Source organism: Garra rufa, chromosome 10 (assembly GCF_049309525.1).
Source record: "Garra rufa chromosome 10, GarRuf1.0, whole genome shotgun sequence".
NCBI classification, from domain to species: domain Eukaryota; kingdom Metazoa; phylum Chordata; class Actinopteri; order Cypriniformes; family Cyprinidae; genus Garra; species Garra rufa.
Window position 1 is genome coordinate 5548991 of NC_133370.1, and position 26283 is coordinate 5575273.

A 26283-nucleotide genomic window follows, 5' to 3' on the forward strand; every position below is an offset into this window, starting at 1 on the left:
CCCGGATGTTGTTTTTGCTTAGTCGGAAACCGCGGGTTTACACTATACATTTTGTTTCAACTCTTCGCTATGTATTTAATGTCTATTAAAGTTTCTTAGTATTGTTATTAAGCGTCAAGAAGATAAGATCTATGCTGAAACAGGAAAAAACGAAGTCACGTAATACCTGTTACTTTTCACAGCGCTGAGCGGTTTCGACCAATCACAGTCGGTTGTGAGGATTCACGTATGTAACGTTAGATTTCAAAATAGTTTGGACAATGGATTAAAACATTGAAAGGATTTTAATAGATCAAAAATATTTGATATCTAAATGCCGCTCAATGGAAAAGTCTGCTTTTTGAGCCTCCAAGCGCCTCCTAGAGGAGAAGAAGACTTCGTCTGTTCACATCTGGCGCCTAATGAAGTCTGATCTCAGCAGAATGAGACGCGCTCTTAAAGACACACCAACCGCCCAGGCAAGTGTGGGATTACTAAATCTTGCAAAGATTGTTGATTCCTTATGATTGTATTATAATTGTTAGGCTTTTTTCTCATTTGTAAGTCAGTGTCAATAAAAAAAAAAGGATCTGACAATCTTCTCAGGAGGCCTCAACAAAAGCACATGCATCGTCGTGGTTAAAAATTTGGACTGCTTACTGAAAGTTTGTTGGTTCAGTCACTATTAATCAAAGACTTTAGATATCTAATAATAATAATAATAATAGTAATAATAATTAGTAGTAGTAGTATTTATATGAATGTTTTAATTATTTTATAAATAATATAATTATAATAATATTTAATACTATTTTTAATGTTTCTAAAACAATGCAATGAATAATAAAAAAAAAAAAATAATTTTAATTTTATTATTATTTAATTTTATAATAGGTATACAAATATTTTCAATGAATAATAATAATAGTTCTGATTATTATAAGAATATAATTTAAGAAAAAATATATATATAAATATTATTTTATTAATAATAATAATAATATATGAATGTTTTAATATTTTTTAATAATATAATTATAATAATATTTAATACAATGTTTAATGTTTCCAAAACAATACAATGAATAATAATCATAATAATAATACATTATTATTTAAATTTTATTATTATTATTATTTAATTTTATAATAGGTATACAAATATTTTCAATAAATAAAAATAGTTTTGTTTAGTTTAAGAATATAAATTAAAGAAATAACTATATAAATATAATTTTATATAATTATAGTATTTAATAATATTTTTAATGATTCAAAAACAATGCAATTACTAATAATAACTTTGATTATTATAAGAATATCATTTAAGAAATAATTATATAAATATCATTTATAATAATAATAATAATAATAATAATAAATGAATGTTTTAATAATTTTTAATAATATAATTATAATAATATTTAATACTATGTTTAATGTTTCCAAAACAATACAATGAATAATAATCATAATAATAATACATTATTATTTAAATTTTATTATTATTATTTAATTTTATAATAGGTATACAAATATTTTCAATAAATAAAAATAGTTTTGTTTAGTTTAAGAATATAAATTAAAGAAATAACTATATAAATAATTTTATGTAATTATAGTATTTAATAATATTTTTAATGATTCAAAAACAATGCAATTAATAATAATAACTTTGATTATTATAAGAATATAATTTAAGAAATAATTATATAAATATCATTTATAAATATAATAATAATAATAATTATAATATAAATATAATTATAATATTTAATATTTAAATGATTCCAAAAAATGCGATTAATAATAATTATTACTAAAATATTATTATTACATTATATAATAGGTATACAAATATTTTCAATGAATAATAAAAAAAAATATATTAATAGATAAGAATATTATAAGAATATAATTAAAAAAATATATAAAAATATTATTTTATAAATAATATAATTATAATATTTAATTTTCTCATGATTTTAAAACAATGCAATTAGTAATATAATAATAATATTATTATTATAATTTTTAATAGGTATATAAACATTTTCAATAAATAATAATAACAGTTTTGATTATTATAAAAATATAAATTGAAAAATAGTTATATAAACATTATTTTACACATATTATAATTATAATATTTTGAATGATTCCAAAACAATGCATTTAATAATAATAATTATTATTTTATTATTATTATTTATAGGAATGTTTAAAGAAATAATTATAATTATAATAATTGTATTAATAACAAACTCAAAATTATTTTTATTATTCACTTTATTGTTATTTAATTTAATTATTAAATACCAATATAATAGGTACACAAATATTTTTATGAATAATAGTTTTCATTATTATTGGAATATAATTTAAGAAACAATTATATAAATATTATTTCATCAATAATCTAATTATAATATTTAATATTTTCTATTAGTTCCAAAACAATGCAATATTTATATATTCATACAGATAAAGTCTAAACTAAATTAGTTTAAGAATAGTTTTAATGTTGATTAATATAGTTTGATCCGTCCACTCTGCCATCTGCTGGGCAAAATGCAGCACATAAACATCTGTACCCAAAAAGTTAAATTAACATTTGCATCCAAAAAGACATGAAAACTTAATAGCAAATTCCATGACCTTCCTGTTTCGACATTTAAAAAGAAAAGAAAAACAATTTCTGATTTCACAACCAATAAAATTTATTCAATTATATATTACAAATATGTACATCCTCATGTAACAAGTAAATATTAAAATAGACATATTTTTAGAACCATCGTTCAAAAGGCATTACGTTGTAAAAAATAGGTTTTGTTGTGATCTCACATTAAAACTGTAAAAGTAAGAGTTTTTTTTTTTCATATCGAGAAACCACAACAAACTTTTCCTTTTTTTTTTCTTTAGATGTGCGCAAGACACAAGGGACAACACGCAAGAAGTGGATGTTACTAACAGACACAACAATGGCAGAAAAGAACCAGGACCACTTCAGTAAACCTCACCACGGTACAACTTGTTTCAGAAAGGGACGAACCTGCGAAAGCATGCACATTATAGAAATCACGAGTCAAAAAACATCGGCTTTGATGAATGTCAAAGGGGTAAAAGAGGAATTGAAAAAAAGAAAAAGAAAACAGAAAGTATTTCAAAACACATGCTTAAAGAGTTAAGCGAACAGCAACAACAACAACAACAGAGAACTTCAATGTAAAAACAACTTTGGTCCATTAAACATTAGACGAAACAAAGTTTACAATCAAAATATTTATTACTTAAACTTTTTCCGTCCTCTCGGTTTGCTTTCCTTTTTTACAAGTTAAAAACAATAATTACATGGCTATTTACAAATGCACAATCAGTATGTATAAAATAAGTTAAAAAATGAGGAGCACTATACATAATCTATGAACACTCACTGTAGAAACATGTTGGATTGAGATCTCTTTCTTAACGGAGGAGAAAAATCTCTCTCGCGCGATTTCCGTTGGTGGTCTTTACCCTCCGGAGGCTGGTTTTTCCGACCCTGCGGTCTACCGTTCTGGATGGTGGACCTCGGGGTTAAGTGCGTTTTAGTTTAGGCCTGCAGTCTATCCAAGCCAATCTGGCGCCCATATGGTGAAGTGCGTTTGGACCGGGAACCAGAACTAGCGCGGCGAACACAGACTGAACCGGTGATGACAGCTAGCTTGGAAGTGCAGCGCTTGTTTGTGTTATTTTTCTTTTTACTTCTTTTATTAGAAAGCGTCCGGTCAACGACGTACACCGCGACACACAAACACACAACATACATGCGCACGCACACCTCCAAATCAAGTGCTTCGTGTTTTCTCCTTGACATCATCACTGGTCGTGGTCCGACAGCTACTAAATGGTCGTCTCCCGTGTCTGGTCGTCGGGTCATATCGGCGTCAGGTCAAAGTCGTCGTTGACCTCCACGAGGGGGATGTAGAATTCGGGAATCTCGAAGATGCTGGTTGACTTGTAAGTGGCGGGATCCAATTCCTGCAGCTTCAGCTGCCACTCCAGACGCTGAACGGCGTTTAACGCCGCTGCTTCATGCTGTTGACGCATCAAGAGACACGTCTGCGGGAAAATAGAGATTCACGTCAGTCATACAATGACAGAAATTCACTTTAAGGGGATGGTTCGGAGTAGAACTGACTTCATTGCTATGCACTCCGAAGCCCATCTAAATACCCCATCCGAAGTTTTTTTTACCTTAGTCGAACATTTATGGAGATATTAGAGTTTTTCGAATTGCATGTAACAGCAGTGAATGGTACATGTGATGTATCTCGTATATTGCACAACTAAACGTGCAAGTAATCTTACCAAACTTGTACAGTAGTGTAAATAGGTTATGTACTCACAAAACGCTGCATCAGAACATTTGTAAGTCCACCATGAGTGTTTTAAAAACACGTTTTAGCCGATCTCTACTAGTCTCAAAAACTACAAATGGCGACACGTTGACGTCACTTCCCTGGTTTGAAAAAAGCACGTAAAAGTCCTTCTACTACATCTGTGTGCATGTCAACTTGGAGGACTTTTACGTGCTTTTTTCAAACCAGGGAAGTCTTACAAATGTTCTGATGCAGCGTTTTGTGAGTACATAACCCATTTACACTACTGTACAAGTTTGGTAAGATTACTTGCACGTTTAGTTGTGCAATTTACGAGATACATCACATGTACCATTCACTGCTGTTACATGCAATTCGAAAAACTCTAATATCTCCATAAATGTTCGACTAAGGTAAAAAAAACTTCGGATGGGGTATTTAGATGGGCTTCGGAGTGCATAGCAATGAAGTCAATTCTACTCCGAACCATCCCTTTAAGGATTGGTTCACTTCCAGAACAAAAATATAGATAAATTAGGGCTGCACGATTATCACAATTTACACTGACTGATGTTTTAAATAACTTTATACCATTGTTTGAAGCAACTGCATCCTATAATTTTATACAGTCAAGCACGAAATTATTCATACCCCTGGCAAATTCTGATTTAAAGTTACTTTTATTCAACCAGCAAGTGTTTTTTTTTTTGACTGGAAATGACACTGGCTTCTCTTAAAAGATAATAAGACGATGTACAAGAGGCATTATTGTGGAAAAAATATTACTCATCTTTTATTTACATTTGAAAGTGGCATGTCCAAAATTATTCATACCCTTCTCAATAATCAATAGAAAAGCTTTTATTGGCTATTACAGCAATCAAACAATTCCTATAATTGCTGAGCAGCTTTTTGCATGTCTCCACTGGTATTTTTGCGCATTCATCTTTAGCGATGAGCTCCAACTCTTTCAGGTTGGAGGGTCTCCTTGCCATCACCCTGATCTTTAGCTCCCTCCACAGATTCTCAATTGGATTTAAGTCAGGACTCTGGCTGGGCCACTGCAAAACGTTAATGTTTTTGCCTGCTAACCATTTCTTCACCACTTTTGCTGTGTGTTTTGGGTCATTGTTGTGCTGAAGTGTCCACTGTGTGCCAAAGTTTCTCTGCAGACTGCCTGATGTTGTTGTTGAGAATTTTGATGTATTGCTCCTTTTTCATGGTGCCATTTACAGTGATTAGGTTCCCTGGTCCACCGGCTGAAAAACACCCCCAAAACATTAGGTTCCCACCACCATGTTTGACAGTGGGGATGGTGTTCTTAGGGTTGAAGGCTTCTCCTTTTTTACGCCAAATGAAAGCTACATCATTGGGACCAAACATCTTTTCTTTTTTTTCATCTGACCATAAAACAGAAGACCAGAAGCCTTCTTCTTAGTCCTCCTTGGTCTGCGTCTGTGGAACCCAGCGGTGTGCAGTGTCTGTTGGACTGTCTGCCTTGAGATGTTGCCACCAGCAGAGCCCAGATTCATCAGGATGGCCTTGGTGGTGATCCTTGGATTTTTTTTTTACCTCTCACTATCCTCCTGGCCACTTTTGGCTTCCGACCACATCCTCTGAGATTTTTCACAGTGCGGAATGTCTTGTATTTTTTAATAATACTTTGCACTGTAGCCACTGGAACTTCAAAACATTTAGATATGGTCTTATAGCCCTTTCCTGACTTGTGAGCAGCCACAATGCGCAGCTGCAGGTCCTCAGTGAGCTTCTTTGTCTTAGTAATGACTGTCCACAAACCAACAGCAGAGAGCTTCTGTTTTTCACCTGTTGAGTTGATTAAAACAGCTGTTCCCAATGAATCAGGGTAATTTGGATGCTTTAGAATGGCTTGGACTATTTGGAAGGGTATAGAACTTTGGATTTTCCCATAGACTGTGACAGTTTGCAAAGGGTATGAATAATTTTGGACATGCTACTTTTTGTTTAAATGTAAATAAAAGCTGAGAAATATTTTTTTCCACAATGATGTCTCTTGTACATCGTCTTATTATCTTTTGGGAGAAGCATGTGTCATTTCCGGTCAAAAAAAAAAAAAAAAAAAAAAATTGCAGGTTGAATAAAAGTAACTTTAAGTCAGAATTTGCCATTTGCCATAAAAATTTAAAAACAAGCTGAAAACACTCTTTCTGAAATACTTTTATTGCCTTTCTCGTTGCCATAAATGTCAATGATACATTGTTTTGTTTTTTTTAAATAAAAAGGTAAAATATGCAATATGCATAGGGATATGCCGGTATCAATTTTCATGTTGCGATTAATTGATAATGCTTTTATCACGGTATACGGTATTATAACGATATTAAAATTTATTTCAAGTCTTAAGCTATTTTTTGTTTATTTATTTTAGTAAAAATAATTAAAAAGTAATAGATATCTATTAGAAATTGTATTTTTAAACTTGGAAGTGTTGCTAATACACATGAACAGAGTTTCATTATTGCTTAATTTTTCTTTACTTGGTCTGCGAGAGACTGCAGGTGAAAAGAGTAAAATAATTAACTAATAGTTATTGCCTCACTTACCCAGTTGATTGATTACGTTGATAATTGCAAACATTTTTTGTATTACAAGTTTTCGAAAAAGTTAGGTTTAAATATGCAAATGAGGCATTATTTAATGAAATATGCATTAATTTGCATACATTTCTAGTACAAAAATCTTAACACTGTCAGTTTCAAAATTCTTGTTAAATTTCTTTGACATATTAGAGTCAAATGTTTTTTTTACAGAGGGAATTTTGGATCCTATTTTGTCTCTCCATTATTCAGAAAAAACTTAGAACAGGCAGAAAACAATATATTTTGGGGGGGTTACATAAAATGTTACATAAAATCAAGCAAATTATATATTAACAAATTCCTCTGTAAAAACCTTCAGGATATAGACAGGAATAAATGTAAAGTTTGGTGTGTGTAAGTGCTACTGAAGTGGAGATTTATGGCTCAGTGTAGGAGAAAAAACTCTTGAGAAAACTGCCTTTAAAAATATGTATTGTAATTGAAATCTATTGACACAAATTGATAACGCGCTATAAAAGAAACACTTAAAGTTGTCTTTCGGATGTTTTCTTTCCACTAGTCTGAAAAAACCCTTTATGAAAAACCAAAAAGCCCAAAATCTCAAACTTGACAGGTGCATGAAAAAACTGCTTTTCCCCTTAAAAATGTCATAATTTCACCTTTATAAAACCAGCAGAAATCTTGTGTTCGGTTGCTGTAACTGTATAGCTGTTTGTTACATTTCATTTTAAATTTAATGCTTTAGTACCTTCAACTTGTCAAACTTGTCATCCACATCCTGAAGCCAAGACATGAACTGCCTTGCATTGAACCGATCTCTAACAGAGGTCTTCCCATCATCACCCTAAATGTAAAAAAGACATTAGTAAAGTTGAACCATCTGTTGCAAAACCATTTTTTAAGAACATTCTAGATTCAAAACAAGTTAAGCTCCATTGACATCAACTTGCAGAAAATAATTTAGATTCATCCCTCATTGTTAAAGTCATGGAGCCATGCAATTTAAATTAATTGTAGTTAATTGTAGTTTCAAGTGAAAGTATCAGTGTTTACTCAAGTTTAAAAGTACCCTTGTTTTAATTTAATATGGCCACTTACCTGGACCTCCTGAGGCATGTTGTATACTTCGGCATCTAATAGGACTGTGCAGGCACTGAATGGAAGCGTCTGATTGGCTAGTGTTCTTGCAGCACGGTAATGAACTCTCAAAACCTCCTGCTCATTGGATACAATCAGCTTTTCCTGGAAGAGCAAATGCTTTAGTCATTTCAAGTCATCTTTATTACTGAATTTAGCTAAAATTACTGAAATTAAGATTAATAAATAATTTAAAACAAAATAATGTTTTGCAGTTTCTACATATTAACTTAGATGCTTTTAAACATAATGAAACAATTATATAATTAAGCGGGCTCAAAAGTTGACAATTTTGCAGCATTTATGCTTCTACATAATAACATAATACATAATGTTTCTGTATCTGTAAAAGAGATTACCAGACCTAAATATTATGAACAATACATTAATCATACTTTATATGTAAAATGATGATGATTATTATCATTCTATTTTAACTCTTTAATTTTTTTAAACCATTTTTCATTTACTATTTATTACATTTTGATTTATTTATGATAATTTATTATCATTATTACGCTTAACTTTTAATTTTTAATATTAAAAAAATATTTATTTATTAATTCTTGACACATTTTCTTACAAATATCCTGCAGTTCCATCAATACAATGGTGTTTTAGTTCCATGTTATTTTTTTTTTTTAAATCTAAGATTAAGAGATTAAAGTCATAATATTTAGAGAATAAAGAAAAAAATGTTTCAAGATAAAAATATAAATTACGAGAATACCGTTGAAATTACCAGAATAAAGTCGAAATGCCGAGAAAAACCAAAATATTCTGAGAATAAAGCAAAAATATTCTGAGAATAAACTGCAAATGTTTCAAGAATAAACTGAAAATGTTTCAAGAATAAAGTCGAAATGTTTCAAGAACAACGTCAAATATTCCGAGAATAAATTTGAAATGTTTCAAGAACAAAGGCAAAATATTCCGAGAATAAATTTGAAATGTTTCAAGAACAAAGGCAAAATGTTTCGAGAACAAAGTCGAAATGTTTCAAGAATAAAGTCGAAATGTTTCAAAAACAAAGTCTAAATGTTTTAAGGACAAAGTCTAAATATTCTGAGAATAAAGTCTAAATGTTTCAAGAACAAAGTCTAAATATTCCTAAAATAAAGTAAAAATGTTTTGAGAAAGTTGAAATGTTTAGAAAATAAAGTCGAAATGTTACACGGCTAGAACAGTAGAACAGACTCTCAAAATATACTTTAATCTCATAATTGCTATGAATTAATTCTCTAAATTTTGACTTAATTTTCAAAATATTTTTACTTTATTGTTGAAACATTTAGACTTTATTCCCCTAATTTCGAATTTATTTTTGTAACATTTCGACTTTGTTCTCGTAATCGTATTTTTTTTTTTTTTTTTTTTATGTGGCACTAAAGCGTTGTCATACATCATGAACCTCTAGGGGTCCCACATTTCGGGAAACCTTGATCTAGAGATTGATGTTTAATAAATACAATACATTCTTGGTTTCCATTTACCCTTTCGATGCTGTGCTGCAGTCTTAGCTTCATCCGCACCACCTCTTGCTGTTTAAACATCTCCTTCAGTGGTTCAGGTAGTGAGGGAGGTGGCGTTATCTACAAAAGCAAACCAATTGGCAGATTTAGATTTCAGCATTTTAATTTTCTTAGACTTCAACAGAAATGAGTTGCAATCATTACTTTGACAGAATGGAAACGTACCGTTGGGATGCAGAGCTTGCTGAGCGGGTTTCCATCCAGCAGATAGGACCCATTGAATGTCACATATTCGTCGTAGTACTGAGGCGCTTGAGGAATGACACTACAAAGCACTTTCCTCTTCTCCTCGATCTTCTTGCGAATATGTAAATATTCATAATATGGGTTTGCTCTCTCTGTCTGATAAGGCTGGATCTCTTCAAGCTTAAGTGCATCGACAATTGCAGCTAAGGACTGCTGCGTCTTTTCTTTGACCTGCTGAGCCGTGAGGTTCACTTGGGCCGGAGGAGAAACCCTAGGCATCTTTCTTTTCCTTGGATGGGTCACCTGTATATCAGCATCTTCTTCAAGGAGTCGGACTTTGGCTCTGGCCCCAGATGTATCGCAATCTCTCTCCACGATTGATATCGGAGAGCAACTTCCTGAGGTTGCACCACTGGAAGGCTCAGCCTGATGATCAGGCTGGACAGGAGCACTGCTTTGACCTTGTTCTACATTAGCCTGAGGGTCAGATTTCACAGGCTTATCCTCAATAGAAATCTGGTCTGACATCTCTACGTCAGCTCTGCCTTCAGACAGAGCTTGGGTTGTCGCACATTCTTCTGAGGATAAGACTTTCACCCCATCCGTTTCTGTACTACAGTTCTTGTCGGAAACATCTTCAGACACCTCCATGGGCTCCTCAGGGATCCTTTCCGGACTGGCACAGTGGGATACATCTGTTGCTGAAGCTGGATGAAGGCCTTGCTCCTGTTTCTCTGGTTGAGCATCAGTTGTAACCAATGGCTCGCAGGACAACCTTGAGGTACTTTCGTCTTGCACTCTTGCATCACCCTTTTCTGTATCCTCTTGGACACTGGTTGATCTCAGCAGTGGTTTCGTAGTTTCTTCAGAGCTTGATCTACATAAACCAGAAGATGTACTTGGAGTGCAATCTGTTTTGCAGACGTTTTCCCCAATCTTGTCCACTTTGTTCTCAGAAACAACCAAGGGTTTCTCTCTTTGCTCTGGCCTCAAACCAGAGTCTGCTGTCAACGTTTGTTCACTACTGGAAACGGGGACAGTTTCCAATTGCTGGCTACTAGAATTCAAAGGTACACTAGTGTCAGATGAATTCTGTGTCTGAGAAGACTGAAGTGACGCAACTTGTGACGCAACAGCTAGAGAAGACTCCTTGTTTGGTCCCTCCGTCATTCCAGCACTAGGGGCATCAAGTTGACCAAGATTTGCCTGCTCTACTTGAGTACTAGTGTTGCAAGAACTGCTTTGCTCTTGCAAATGTGTCTGGAATGTGACACTGTTACCTACGATTTTAGGACAAGACTCTCGCAAGTTTGAGGAAGGCTGAACTTGACAAGCAGGAGTGACACCTTCTCCTTCATTGCTAGTCAGATTTTCGTTTTCTGGAAGAGCACTAGTAAGACTTTGACTGCTCAGAGTCTCCTGAACAGGGGGCACGCTAATCTCGGTTGGATGAACTACAGCTTGCTCACTGCTTGGCTGTGAAGCAATACTACTGATCTGAGACTCTTCTGTCAGTTTAGTTTCAGCTGGTGGCACCTTGGCTTCTTCATCCAGAATAGCCCTTAAGCATGGGGATGCATGCCTGCTTGATAACTGTGTTCGATTGCAGAGAACCGCTTCCGGAAGACTGCTGGTATCTTTATCATGAACAGTAGGCGATCTGGAGGACTGTACAACGAGGGAAGACTGCAGGACAGGTGGCTGGGAGTCTGAAGCTTCAATGTTCATGTCAGAATCATATTCGGTTGGTCTAGGTGTCAGTACAGTTGCTTGACAGGAATCTTCTGAACTTGCAACAGATATCATGGATACTGATCTCGACATTACGCCAGGTTTTTCACTCTCGGGTCTTGGAGATATACTGAGATTGTTGTCTATTACTGGTCCATTCTTCCCGAAGGTTTTCGCATCCAGCGAGAGTGTTCTTCCACTGGTGGCATCTTTTAAGACCTTCTCGCGCTGCCCGTCAGGCGCTTCTGAGCTCTTTGACCGAGTTAGTTCCTTGGTTAGACAAGGCTCACTGGACGAAGAGGATGTTTTTGTTTTTTCCTTGCTTTTCTGTTTCCCAGGGTCAATTCCTGGACGCTGCTTTAGCCGCTCGCGTTCTTTCTGTTTGATTTTCTCTAAGTGCTTTCTGTGCCACTGTTCAATTTCCTGGTCCTTGAGACTGAGCATGCGTTCAAAGCTGGTCTTCATGAGGTCGTCGTTCACCAACCTTTTTTCCTTGGGACGAGATTCCTTTAGAGTAGGTGTGACCTTAGATTTGGAGTCAACCTCACTTGGTTTCGGCTTGCTAATTTTGCCATCCCTGTTCAGCTGCGATCGATCTTTGTCCTTTTCCTTGTGCCGATCCCGCTCGCGGTCTCGATGCCTTTCAGACTCTCGGTCCCGCTCTCTTCTATCCCTGTCTTTCTCTAGAGGCTTGCTTGCCTCTTCTTTTGATTTGGAGGAAACAACCTTGTTGTTCTCACAAACGTAGCCTTTCTTCTCTTCCAATAACAACTTTAGATTGGAGTAAGAAGAGGAAGAGGGGGTGGTCTCTTTTGACTTCTCCTTTTTCCTCTTGTCAGAATCTTTGTCCCGTTCTTTTTCTTTACTGCGGTCAGATTTCCCATGATCAGTTGTTTTCTCAGGGGCTTTGCCTTTTTTTTCAGAACTTGTTTTATCTTTGTCTCTGTGGTCACCGGAGGAGTGCTCTTTCTCAGCTCTTTTGTCAAGCTTGTCCTTATTCTTCTTGTTCTCTTCGTGCTTTTTCACTAAAGACATTGCTTTGAGCTTGTCACCCTCTTTATGGCTCTTATCATTGGGTGAATGTGAAATATTCGTTAATTTCTCCTTTTCCTTCCATCGATCTGTAGAGTTGTGAGGTTCAGGCTTATCAGCTAAATGCTCAGATTTTACTTTCTTATCTTTATCTGCATGTTTCTTATCAGACTTTTCAGACTCCCGGTCCTTTGTTGGTGGTCGCTTATCATTTTTCTCTCGAGAGCTCTTCTCTGGAGATTCCAGTTGATCTTGGTCAGCTGAATTGCCAGTGATTGGTTTTTCATCTACTTCCTCTTTCACTCCTGAAGTGTGTAGTGAGCTGTCAGGAATTCGGCCAGAGCCAAGACCCTCATTCCGGTCATCAACTTCATCTCCTTTTCCGTCCTTTCCCCGCTGCTCCTCTTTAAGAGGCACTTCTTTTTTCTCTTTTTTGATGGTCTTGTCCTTTTCTCGCTCCTCTTTTGGCCTTCTGTCCTTGCTGCTGCTACTGCTCGAATGTTTGTCTTTTGACACCACTCTTTCCTCTTTAACAGGCGATGAGTCTGAGGACTTTGTCGGAGATCCCCCAGCAGGCATCTCACATTTCCCTGTGAGTTCTTCATTTTCATCACTTTTGAAGAAGTTTTCCTTCCAAAACTCCCGATCAAACTCCATGTTCCTATGTCCGTCCTTGCGTGGCTCTTTTTGCCGGTGGCGATTCTTCTCGGCCTCATACTCCTTTCTATATTTTTCCTTCTCCTTGTATTTCAGCTTGTGCTTTTTTACAACTTTCCCATCTTTGTCAGTCTTCCTAAAGACAGCCTCAGAACTGTCCATGCTGTTGCTCAGACTACTGTCTTTGAAAGGACTACAACTGCCGTCATCTCCGTCCAAGTTAAGCTCTTTGTGGTGATGTTTGCTCTTTTCCTTGTGCTTGCAGCTCTTGCTACTAGAACCTTCTGTGCAGAAGTCAGACTCCGTGTAGTGGTTGTATTTGACGCTGTCCCCTGGACAGGATCCATCAGCAATCGAAACACAAGTCTTAGCGTTTTCCTGTTTCAGTGGAGTTGTCTGCTTGTCAGTTTGGCTGTGGTTCAGCTTTGGGGACTTGACTACAGACAGGTGAAAGAGGTGGACCGATGTGTCATCCTTTGTACTGAATGACATCTTGAACGAGTCCTCTTCCCTGACGCCCTTGTCAGAATTGTCGGACACAGTTGCAGAAGAAAACAGAAGGGACTTGCTGTTCTCTTTCCCTTCTTCTCTGACTTCCTGGTTCTCCTTGTTTTTGCTTTGGCTCTTGTTCTTTTTCTTCTGTTTACCTTTTTCTTTCTGATCCACTGGCGTGAGAGTCAAGCTTTCTTTCTTCGCTCTACCGTCCGTTTTGTGACCATCCACACTGACCGACCTGGTGGGCGAGTTCCTTCTTTCTGTCGGCACCTCGGCTTCATCGCTTGAACTGTCTGAACTGCAGTAGACACGTGACGCCTTTGTCTTTTTAGACTTGCACGTCGGCGTCGACTGGTCGCTTTTGCTGCCTTGTTTGGAAGCATAGTGGCTCCTTTCCTTCTCTTCCTTCTCCTTTTGCCGTAGCTCTCGCCGTAGGATGTGTCGGTCATTAAGTGCCTTACTGAGATCCTCCTCCTCTTCCTCATCCTTGAATTCATATTCATCCAGTCCTGACATGGATGATGAGGCCTTCACTGTGGTCGATTTACTGTCAGAGTCTTTTTCAGCATCAGAGTACTCCATGTTATCGTCTACACTAGATGGATTTACCGAAGGTGGGTCCTCTGATTCTGTAGCATACAAAACAATAGAAAAATAGAATTAATATTACGCTATGACATCAAATTGAAAAGATATTAAAGATATGTGGATAAATAGAAAATAAATTTTCATGCAAAAGCGTTAATAAAACTAACCTATGGAAAGCAGAAAAATATTTAAGAAATGCATTTGACTTGACTTGTACTCTGCATCAGAGCTTGCTCAGCATGTCTGACAGCATGCCACAAATGTTGACAGAGCTTGTATTTAACCCGGAAAAAAAAAGTTAAAAGAAAATGCCAATAGCAACAGCACTGGCAAATTTCCTGCCAACCGCTTCCGTACCTGAAGAGCTCTCTTCTGCTTCAGAGAGTGGGATCTCTCCCTTGAGCAACTGCTCAATCTCCTGAGAGTCAGCAACATCAACCGGTCTCTCCCCTCTCTTGTTGGCCTGGAAGGCATTGCCTCCATGACGCAAGAGCAGCTTCACAATCTATGAAGGTTTGGCAAAACATGACAGATACAAGGTGAATCAGATCATCAGAAAGATTCGCAATTACTAGTCCAAGTCCTTGCAACAGATATTTGGCCAATTTGAGAATATCGTCATCAGTCCAAATGTCTCAGCTTGGCTGTTTAGGAAAAGTGTGCTCCAAAATCTACCCACAGCCTCATTAATACCTAACACCCATTTTTTTTATTAGGGATGCACCGAAATGAAAATTCTTGGTTGAAGCCGAACAAAATTACACACTGGGCTGAAGGCCGATTACTGAACACCATGTATTTTGCTAATTTTTTTCACCATTGCATAAATTAAATAGCCAATATTTGCCTTTTACAGTTTTGTCTTGCTTTTCAAAGAAAAAAATCCAATTACAAAACAACAATTTAAAAATATTTAACACTGAACATTTTTAACATTCAAGTAGACATTATAGTCTACCAACAAAGCACAATTCAAGTTAAGTTAGTAAAATAATATTCTTTGGCCATTTTTTTGTGTGTTTTTAATGTAAAAATAAATGCAGCCTTACTGAGCAAAGGAAAATGTTATAATAAATGCATTAATAGAGCTGTTGTAATGATTATTATCATTATGTTTGGCTTACTTTTTTATTTTATTTTACAGAACAACAGTAAAATTACAATACTAACATTTATAAATGTTGACTTTTACTTATTTTGGCGGAAACCTGCAAGAAGACCTCGGTACTACTTTTTGCTGACAGCAGCAGATTTATAAATGATTCTCATCACGCAGATTTTCCTCACGTTTTGGACTTTGAACCCTGGCTAAGGAGCTTGACAAGAGCTGTCAGAATAAATACAATGTGTGCATGTATTAGACAAAATAACATTCTGTAGTTTATTTGGACACACTTGGTCTACATTTATGCACACTCAACCAGTCATCATTTAAAGTAAAAACTCACATCTTTGTGTCCGCTGCTTGAGGCGTCATGAAGCGGAGTGTCATCATCCAATCCCTGCGTGTTCACTTCCGCTCCTGCACCAATCAGAACCTTCGCTACATCATAGTAGCCAAGGTTACAAGCTTCATGGAGAGGCGTCCAACCTGAAAGAACCACAAATATATATCAAAACATATTTCTTGATTATTAATATGCTTTGCTAAGAACTTCATTAGCACAACTTCACAAAAGCGATTTTCTCAATATTTACAATTTTTTGCACCCTCAAGATTTTAGATTTTCAAATAGTTGCATCTCAGCCAATATCCAATATCTCAGCCTTACAACTATACAGCCATTATGTTAAGTAATCAAAATACCTAAGATGATCATTTAATTCCTTAAAACATGAAAACAAACTACAGACAGGAAAATGTGCATAACACAGTCTCACCTGCAAAATCTTTGACGCTCACATCCGCTCCGAGCCCAATGAGTTCCTTCACCTGCTTGACGTCTCCTCTGATGGCGGCCATATGCAGGGGCGTCTCTCCTCTCTCGTTCCGTTTGTTCACTTTGTCCTTCTGTCGCGAGGACGAGCTGCTAGGGATCTTCTTCTGCACCGCCGGAGATTGAGAGGGGTGGCTCGGTGTGGTATCTGAGATTACAAACCGATTAACCAGAACGTCAAGGTCATATGGTTTATCTGAATTGCCAATCTGACCCAACTATACTACAAAAGGAAGTGAGCGCTCTGATAACAAACTGATTACATCATAACTCACTGATCATAAATAAACTGGTGGCTGCAGGTTTGACACAGTGTTATCATAGTTAACTAAGACTATTAAAAATAAAACAAAAATATGTGACCCTGGACCACGGGTATGTTTGTACCAATAGCTAAAAATACATTGTATGGGTCAAAATTATTGAATTTTCTTTTATGGCAAAAATCATTAGGATATTACATAAAGATCATGGTTCATGAAGATCTTTTTGTAAATTTGCCACCATAAATATATCAAAATCTTATTTTTGCTTAGTAATATGCATTGCTAAAAACTTCATCGAGACAACTTTAAAGGCGATTTTCTCAATACTTTACTACATCAATTGAAAGCTTATTTATTCAGCTTGTTATACAAGATGTATAAATCTCAATTTCAAAAAATTGACTGGTTTTGAGGTCCAGTCACATATTAGATAAAAAATGCATAACCATTAAAAATTGCAATAAAAATTAGAGATGTTGCTTTGGAAATAAATACAATTAAATAAATGTATTAAAAAACAAAGCTGAATGAAACAAAAACGTGAAAAGGACAAAACTAGTAAAATTAAAATTAATTCATTTAATTAATTAATTAAAATAATGCTTAAATAAAATAAAATATAAATATTAGATGAAAATTTATAACTATAACTATATTTAGCTGCAACAAATTGAAACATTAAAATAAACTGATACAAATTACAAAAGCATTAAAACCATTACAACTAAAATTAATTAAAATAATTTCCTTTAATGGACAAAAAAGCTGGAATGAAATAAAATAGAAGTCACCTTGGCAACTAACTGAAATAAAATTGAAAAAAAAAAAAAAAGTTGAAGCACCACTAAATCTAAAACTGACAAACTAAAAAGCAAACAAATAAAAATTAAAGACAATTCAAAATATGAATGCATACTATAACAGCATATAAATAATACTGCAATAACACTGTTAAGAGAGTAAGACATTATTGTGATAAATAAAAACATATTAAAAGCACATGAAAGCATACACTATTTTTAACTTAATATTGGTGTTTAAACATTAAGAAATAAAATTGTAAGAGTTACAGACACTGATGCTGGCATATAGGACAGCCACCGGCTCATCACCTGCATACCTACGTTCACTACTACGAATTTACACTCCCTCTAGATCTCTGAGATCCTCTAATGAAAGACGCCTCGTTGTACCACCACAGAGAGGCATGAAATCACTTTCCAGAACATTCTCGTTCAATAGTCCTGCCTGGTGGAATGACCTTCCCTCCCATATCCGGAATGCACATTCCCTAACTGCCTTCAAGCGACTTCTGAAAACCCATCTCTTTCGACAATATTTGACTCAATAATAAAAAAAAAAAAAATAAAAAAAAACCTTCTCTCTTTTCTTGATCTTCCCTTTCTATCCAGTACTTATCTAACAATGCCGATATATGGTATTTTTGAGCACTTCCTAGGTTGACCTGCCTCCTTAGGACGAATCACTTGTTGCATCCCCAATTGTAAGTCGCTTTGGATAAAAGCGTCTGCTAAATGAATAAATGTAAATGTAAATGTACAGACAGTCTGCCAAAGAAAATATCAGTGACAACTTTCACCTCAGAGAAAATCACTTGATTTTTAGTTAAAAAACAGCACGACAGGTGAAAAAAAAAAAAAAAAAAAAAAAAAACATTCTGTGCTTGTTGTTTCCTACCTGGACTGTTGTCTCTTGCCGTCATCTGCATGACAAGTGCCATCTGCTTCCGTTCTGATAAAGGATAGCCGAACAAAATGTTCACAGGGGTCGACTTCTTAGTCCCCGGCTCCTTCTTCACTTTCTTCTTATCCGGACCATCTTTGTCTGCAGCGAACAAAAGAAACGATGAACAGCGCATGAGCAACGTTTGATACAATTGATCCCCTTTAAACAAACAGCCGAAGTGAAAAAACAGCATAGGAAACTCTCCAGCCCGACAAACACATGCATTACCCATCTAACGGCGGTCCCACAAGTCTTTGCGTGCTGCTGCAATGCATGCGATTAAAACAGATGCAGCAGATAAACCAAGAAAGTGTCAGTGTGTGTGTGCTTCCTTGAAACGAATCGACGGATTCAGCGAGACAGCAAATTCCCGCAAAATGATGTAACCCTTTCGACGGCCCTTTCTGAGAGGGATGCAAAAAGGCTAGCAGACAGACAAGGTCATGCGGTAGCGGTTAGTGGATCCTAACGGAAACTACATCCGTTTCTGCCAGAGCTTTGATACGGACGGAAGGGTCAGAGACGGATAAACAAATGAAACCGTGAGGCGTCTCGGACCGTTTGCGGCCACTGGCGACTTTAGTGGAGGCAGTTACCTGCGTATATCCTGCAGGGAGGAAGTAATCTCTCTCCCCACGCATCGCTTGACTGCCCAGGGTCAGAGTCATCTATAGTGCAGAAGCAGAGAGGCGGGAGGAGGAGGGAGGGAAGGGGTTCAGGGTTCGAGAGGTGGATGGGGAAAGGGGTGGATGGGAGAGCAGAGCACTGATTACACCCACAGGCTCCGCCCCTCACTCAAATGACAAATCACAGCACAGGATTCAGACTCCGGGATGAATATTAAATGAGTAGTTCACTCCCAGAGCAGAAAGGTACAGATAATGACCTCACTGTCATCCAAAATGTTCATGTCTTTCTGTTTTTCTTTAGTCGTAAAGAGATAATGCTTTTTAGGATTTCTCTCCATATAGTGGGCTTCTATAGTGGTCACGAGTTTGAACTTCCAAAATGCAGTTTCAATGCAGCTTCAAAGAGCTCTAAACCCCAGCCGAGGAGTAAAGGTCTTATCTAGCGAAACAAATGGTTATTTTCTAAAAAATAAATAAATAAATAAAAATTACAATTTACATACTTTCTTACCTCAAATGCTCATCTAGCTCTGTGTGCATTCTGGTTCAGTACAGTTAAGATGTGTCAAAAAAAAAAAAAACGCAGATCTCATTTTCTCCGTGAAATTCAAAATCATCCTACATTGCTCTTTTACCTTTTTTGTAAAGGGTGTTTGATCTTCAATGCATGTTCACTTTGTAAACACTGGGCTGGTAGGGATGTAGGACAATTTTGAAGTTGAGATGGGAGTTTTTCGACATACCCTAACTGTCTTGAACTGGAATACACAGAGTTCACGCAGAGCTAGACAAGATGAGCATTTGAGGTTAAAAAGTATATCAATTAAAAAAAAAAAAGTCAGATAGTTTTGGTAGATAAGACCCTTCCTCCTCGGCTGGGGTCATTTAGAGCCCTTTGAAGCTGCATTTAAACTGCATTTTGGAAGTTCAAACTTGGGGCACCACTGAAGTCCAATATATGGAGAGATATTTTGAAATGTTTTCCAGCAAGACATGAACATTTTGGACGACAAGGGGGTAAGTACATTATCTATAAATTTTTGTTCTGGACATAAACTACTCCTTTAAGAGTCACAGATGACAAAACGCACCCAAACTCATCCAAATCCCATTAGTAGGATGTTAAAGTCCACAAAATATATTCAAAAAGAGTTTTTGAAATAGTACAATATTTATTTGTTTATATTTGTGTTGTTAATGTTAAGTAAACCTATTAAAATAGTTTTCTATCATGCAAATAAAAGATGTAGTGCTGGGCAATAATTAATTGCGATTAATCGCATTTAAAAAGTTTTTGTGTACATAATGTATGTGTGTCTGTGTACTAAATATATAAATATATATATATAATAAATATACACAGCACACACATATATGTACAAAAAGTTTTATTTTGGATGTGATTAATCAAGATTAATCATTGTCCAGTACTTATTTAATTATTATAAATATTATAAATTATAATTTATATTACATTAATTTATATTATACAAAATATTATAGATTATAAATATTAGATATTCTTACAAAAAATATTATATAGTATTAGAAAGTTTCAGTATTTAACTAAAACTGAATTTTGTGACATTTCCGCATAATAATGTAGTTATTTTAAGTAATTCAACAAACAATTGTTAAAATGGTAAACAACAATGATGTGATGCCTACTTTTGTATAATCCAGTCAATTAAATATTTTACAAATTAAAGTCACATCATGTAATATTAATATTTGCAAAGTGAAATATCAGATTATTCAAGTCAACTCAAGTCACCTTTGTTTGTATAGCGCTTTTAACAATACAGATTGTCAAAGCAACTTCACAGTGTTTAAACAGCACAATAGTGTGTAAGTAACGCATTATTGTAAACAATCAATTTTTTTTTCAACCAAATCAGATAAAATCTGGTTCACATTACAAAAAGCACCTGTGCCAGAACATTTAGGAATTTTTTAATTAAAACTTTAATTAAAAAAATAATAATAATTCAGACTCTAAATTCTAAAACACCCTGCTCTGCATTTTTGCATGTTTTTGTTGTTGTTGTTGTTGTTGTTGTTGTTGTTGTTTTCACATGTAAATAATGCACTGATAGCAGCACAGATAACCCTGAACCACAAAACCAGTCATAAGGGTAACATTTTTGAGACTTACATATCATCTAAAAGATTATATAAGCTTTCCATTGACGTATTGTTTATTAGGATAGGACAATATTTGGCTGAGATACAACTATTTGAAAATCTGTAATCTAAAAAAAAATTTAAAAATCAAAATCCTGAGAAAAGCGCCTTTAAAGTTGTCCAAATGAAGTTCTTAGCAATGCATATTACTAATCAAAAATCATGAAAAGAAAAATTTATCATTTTGACCCATACAATGTACTTTTGGCCATTCCTACAAATATACCAGTGCTACTTAAGACTTTGTGCTCCAGGGCCACATATATACAGCACATTATAAACTGGATGACACACTTATATTATAAAGCATCATACCACCAGCTCTGTTTGATTATATGCTGCAGTTTTAAATTCTAAGCATCTTATATAATCAACAGTATTACTGTATTTGGCCTTCTAACTACAGAACTGGCACTAAAACAAGAGATTTTAGGCTCCGTGTAAAATAACAACGAAATATTTTTGTATTTTATTATTTTCGTGATATTCTGCTCACAGCTACTGCGTTTAACCGTTACATAACACCTTTGGAAAAGAACCCTCCAGTACAGCGTGTCCAATAAAAACAGGTCTTAGAAGAGACCAGGAGGGGGCAGCAGTGAGGCACAAACACAAGCTACTAGAACTTTCAGTGAGTGTTAAACTGACCCGTGTCGGAGTCCCGCTCCTCGTTCCGGGGCGGACTGACGGTGAAGGAGAGCTTCCGTTTCATGGAAGACTTCGACTTCCCCTCTTTCCCCAGGATTTCACTCCGATCCAGCTTCGGAGTTTTGGCAAACGGAGAGATTTTCTCTTTACTCTGCGAGAAAGAGACATTATATCATATTAAACGGAAGAACATACTAGCAGTCAAATCATGCTCTGTGTAACTAAGGCTGCTTAACCCAAACACTTAACAAAAGACAGTGTTAGGTGTTTCTTTTATAGCACTTTATCTATTTGTGTCAATAGATTTCAATAACAATACATATTTATAAAGGCCATTTTCTTAAAAAAGTATTTTCTCTTACACTGAGCCATAAATCTTTATTTCAGTAACACTTACACACACCAAACTTTACATTTTTATTCCTGTCTATATTCTGAATGTTTTTACAGAGGGATTTGTTCATATATAATTTGCTTGATTTTATTCCCCTAAAAAAGGTAAAAATAAAAAATAAAAAAAACATGGTAAGGGGAGACACTGCAGGCAAAAACACAGTTTTTCATGCAACTGTCAAGTTTGAGATTTTAGGCTTTTTGGTGTTTCATAAAGTGTTTTTTTCAGACTAGTGGAAACAAAACACCCAAAAGACACTGTTAAGTGTTTTATAGCACTTTATCTATTTGTGTCAATAGGTTTCAATAACAATACATATTTATAAAGGCCATTTTCTTAAAAATGTTTTTTCTCCTACACTGAGCCATAAATCTCCACTTCAGTAACACTTACACACACCTTTACATTTTTATTCCTGTCTATATTATGAATGTTTTCACAGAGGGATTTGTTCATAATATAATTTGCTTGATTTTATAAAATGTTTCCCTCCGAAAATGGTAAAAAAATATTTGTTTTCCTGAATTTTAGAGTGACAAAATTAGATGCCCAAAATTCCCTCTGTAAAAATATTTGACTCTAATGTCAAAAAAAACAAAACAAGAATTTTGAAACTGACTTGTTCCAGTGTTTAGATTTTACTAGAAATGAATGCAAATTAGCACATTTCATTAAATAATGCCTTATTTGCATATTTAAACCTAACATTTTAGAAAACTTATACTACAAAAATGTAATCAATCAACTGGGAAAGTAGGTGATAACTATTAGTTTTTTTTTTTTACCCTATTCACCTGCAGTGTCTCGTCTTAACAGCATAAACACATTAACAATGACTTTATAATTCTTTGGAAGTGGTCAAATTACTCAAATTTTATATGGTGCAATATTCAAAAAAAAAAAAAAAAAAAAAAAAAACGACTAAAAACTAAACAAAATAGCCACACTATTGAGGAATGATCCTGCTCACCTTTTTCCCCGCTGTCTTCTCCACCATGGCTCCATCTCGGTCCGATCCCGGTTTGGCCATGGTGCATCATCTGACTAGCTGTGGCAGCTACGGCTCACAGGTTTCATCATGGGCCTGAAACACAAACATACGACTCGGATGAGACTCTTTCCACTTGAAAATGAATGCATGAAATTTTGGTAACCATAAATAATCAAACTTTAGTATGAACACTGGAAAACAGTAATAAAATAAAATAAAATAAAGAGCCTGTACAATTCTACATTGGAACTTTAGAGTGAACACTGGAAAAACATCATCTATAAATGAATATAATAAAATTAAATAAAAAAAATTAATTATTGAAACTTTAGTATAAACGCTGGAAAACAGTATCTATAGATGAATATAATAAAGTAAAGTAAAGTAAAATAAAAAAGCATGTACAATTCCAGATCGGCACTTTACTATGAACACTGGAAAAACAGTATCTATAGAAAAATAAAATAAAATAAAATAAAATAAAATAAAATAAAATAAAAAAGAGCCTGTACAATTCTACATTGGAACTTTAGAGTGAACACTGGAAAAACATCATCTATAAATGAATATAATAAAATTAAATAAAACATTTAAAATGAAAATGAATGTATGAAATTTTGGTAACCATAAATAATAAAACTTTAGTATGAACACTAGAAAAACAGTAATAAAAAACATTATCTATAAATGAATATAATAAAATTAAATAAAAAAAAATTAATTATTGGAACTTTAGTATAAACGCTGGAAAACAGTATCTATAGATGAATATAATAAAGTAAAGTAAAATAAAAAGCATGTACAATTCCAGATCGGCACTTTACTATGAACACTGGAAAAACAGTATCCATAGAAAAATAAAATAAAATCTAATTTTAGCGCATGATCTATAATGACACTTTGTATATATACACATATATTAATAAAAATCACTAATGAAAAAAGAATGAAATTGCTCCCCTAAGAAACAAAAGCAGAAATCCCACAAACAAGAACAAGAAAAAAATAATAATCATCAATACATCACTAGGCAAGAACAACATCTCATTGGATGCCACCAGTGAGAGACTCAAAAGCAACGGGACCCAAAATACATTTAAGGCCATCATTCTCAGTTAACCTCTGGGTATATGGAGAAGAACTGTGAGACAGCAACAATCAATCTTTTCCAAAATCTCAGATTAGAAATTTAGACAAGTTAGGAATAGTTTGGCCTTTCTCAACCCTGTTTGACATGTCAATTCAAAGTGCACTGAAAGCACAAAAAGTGTACAGGAAACACAACTTTCCAGAAACATGTTCTGATTGGTTCTTAAACACCACTGATAACAAACATCCTGGGTGCTTGAACTGAAGTAATATTGAAAAGCGCAGTCTAATGACTTGGGTGCCTGTTTGGATCATGTGAGCCTTATTTTCCTGTTTCAGAGGTCATTCCGTGGGAACACGACTGATGTTCATGTCCACTGATTAGAGCTCCATGTGTTTCAAACCAGCGGAACAAAATAACTGCAGATGCATCACACAAAACGCCACAAACACGCAGCATATGATGTCTGACAATTTATTACTAATACTGTAGTACCGTAGTATCAGATGATGATGACCATATTTATATACAATGGTATTAGAGAAAGAAAATAAAGCTTAAAAGACAGTTTTGACATTTTAATCTTGAACATTTTTGTAGACATGTTATCCACAGATTACTTTTCAAAAAATGAAGACAGGAAATAATGATATTTAATGATTTCTTTATATGCACTAATTGACCGTTACAGAGAAATAAACAGCAATATTTACCTAGATATATATTTTTACAAAAAAGAAAGAACTGAATCAGAGTTTTAATTCACTGAAGGTAAAATAATTCACATAAATGAATTAAATTGTAGCACTACTGAAGTAAAAATGATCAGCAATATTTTATATTCACTGCATCAATACATAATATTTCAAGGTACATGATATTATCACAATATAAGTTACTGAAGTGTTCTGCAGCTATTTCCTAAAATAAAAAAAATAAAATAAAATGAAGTTCTGGTATTTCCCAAAATAACATAAAATAAAATGTTCTGCAGGTATTTCCTAAAATAAAATAAAATAAAAAGTTCTGCAGGTATTTCCCAAAATAACATAAAATAAAATGTTCTGCAAGTATTTCCCAAAATAAAATAAAATTAAATTAAAAAGTTCTGCAGGTATTTCCCAAAACAAAATAAAATGATATACAATACATTTTTAATAATTTTAATAATTATTATTAAAGTGCTGTTTAAATAAGTTACTAAAACTTCCTAAAATGAAATAAAATGATATAAAATAAAATAAAAAGTTTTGCAGGTATTTCCCAAAATAAAATAAAATACTATTATTATTATTAATAAACGTAATAAAGTGTTGTTTAAAGTTACTAAATTGTTATGCAGGTATTTTCTATAATAAATACATTAATTCATTAAAATAAAATAAAAGTTACTTAAGTGTTCTGCAGGTTTTTCCCTGAATAAAATAAAACACTACTATTATTATTATTATTTTTAAGTGCTGTTTAAGTTAATAAAGTGTTCTGCATTTTTAAAATAAAATGTTTAAAATAACAAAATAAAATAACAATAGTAATTATTAGTTAAAGTGTTGTTTAAATAGGTTACAAAAGTGTTATGCTAGTATTTCCAAAAAAAAAAAAAATGTTGCTGTTGTTGTTAATGCAATAATAACAGCATTATGAACATTTTAGTAATAACACTAACAATATAACAGTAACATGAATAGCAAATATTACTGTAATTAGTCACTATAAATAGTAATAAATGTATTATAGACACTAATAATATTGATACGTATTATAAATAGTATTTAAATACTTGTATTGTATATATTAAATATACAATAGAAGAAAATATAATACAAAACAAATAATACTTTATTTAAAAATTATATGTAAATACACATACGCACACTGTTTTGTTTGTTAAATTTGATTTCACAAAAGGTTTCTTGCTTTTCTATCTCTTTCTATGGCCATGTATCTGCATACACTTTTTGCATGAACACAATAAAGAGCCTAAAGAATATATATTTGTTTGCACATCAAAACAAACTTCACCCAAACCAGCAGCCGAACACAAGACCCCCAGTGCTTCATCTTTACATTTTATCCTGCGATTTCTCAAAGCAACAAACAAGAAAGTCAGCAATTAGG

At 34.2% G+C, this 26283-nt stretch overlaps 1 protein-coding gene across 1 annotated transcript in view; it reads right to left on the reverse strand.

The window, feature by feature from the left end:
• Positions 1-2674: 2674 nt before the first annotated feature.
• The window catches only part of ankrd12 (ankyrin repeat domain 12), an 82904-nt gene continuing 59295 nt past the window's right edge, over positions 2675-26283 (reverse strand). Inside the window, exons 2-13 of the mRNA XM_073848759.1 lie at positions 23055-23168; positions 21691-21841; positions 18826-18897; positions 18182-18328; positions 16162-16365; positions 15729-15871; positions 14638-14785; positions 9757-14321; positions 9553-9651; positions 8021-8164; positions 7671-7766; positions 2675-4083 (exon numbers count right to left, since the gene is read on the reverse strand). Of these exons, the coding sequence (XP_073704860.1) occupies positions 3898-4083; positions 7671-7766; positions 8021-8164; positions 9553-9651; positions 9757-14321; positions 14638-14785; positions 15729-15871; positions 16162-16365; positions 18182-18328; positions 18826-18897; positions 21691-21841; positions 23055-23114 (6015 nt within the window). The 5' untranslated portion in view covers positions 23115-23168 and the 3' untranslated portion in view covers positions 2675-3897. The remainder of the gene's footprint in view (positions 4084-7670; positions 7767-8020; positions 8165-9552; positions 9652-9756; positions 14322-14637; positions 14786-15728; positions 15872-16161; positions 16366-18181; positions 18329-18825; positions 18898-21690; positions 21842-23054; positions 23169-26283) is intronic.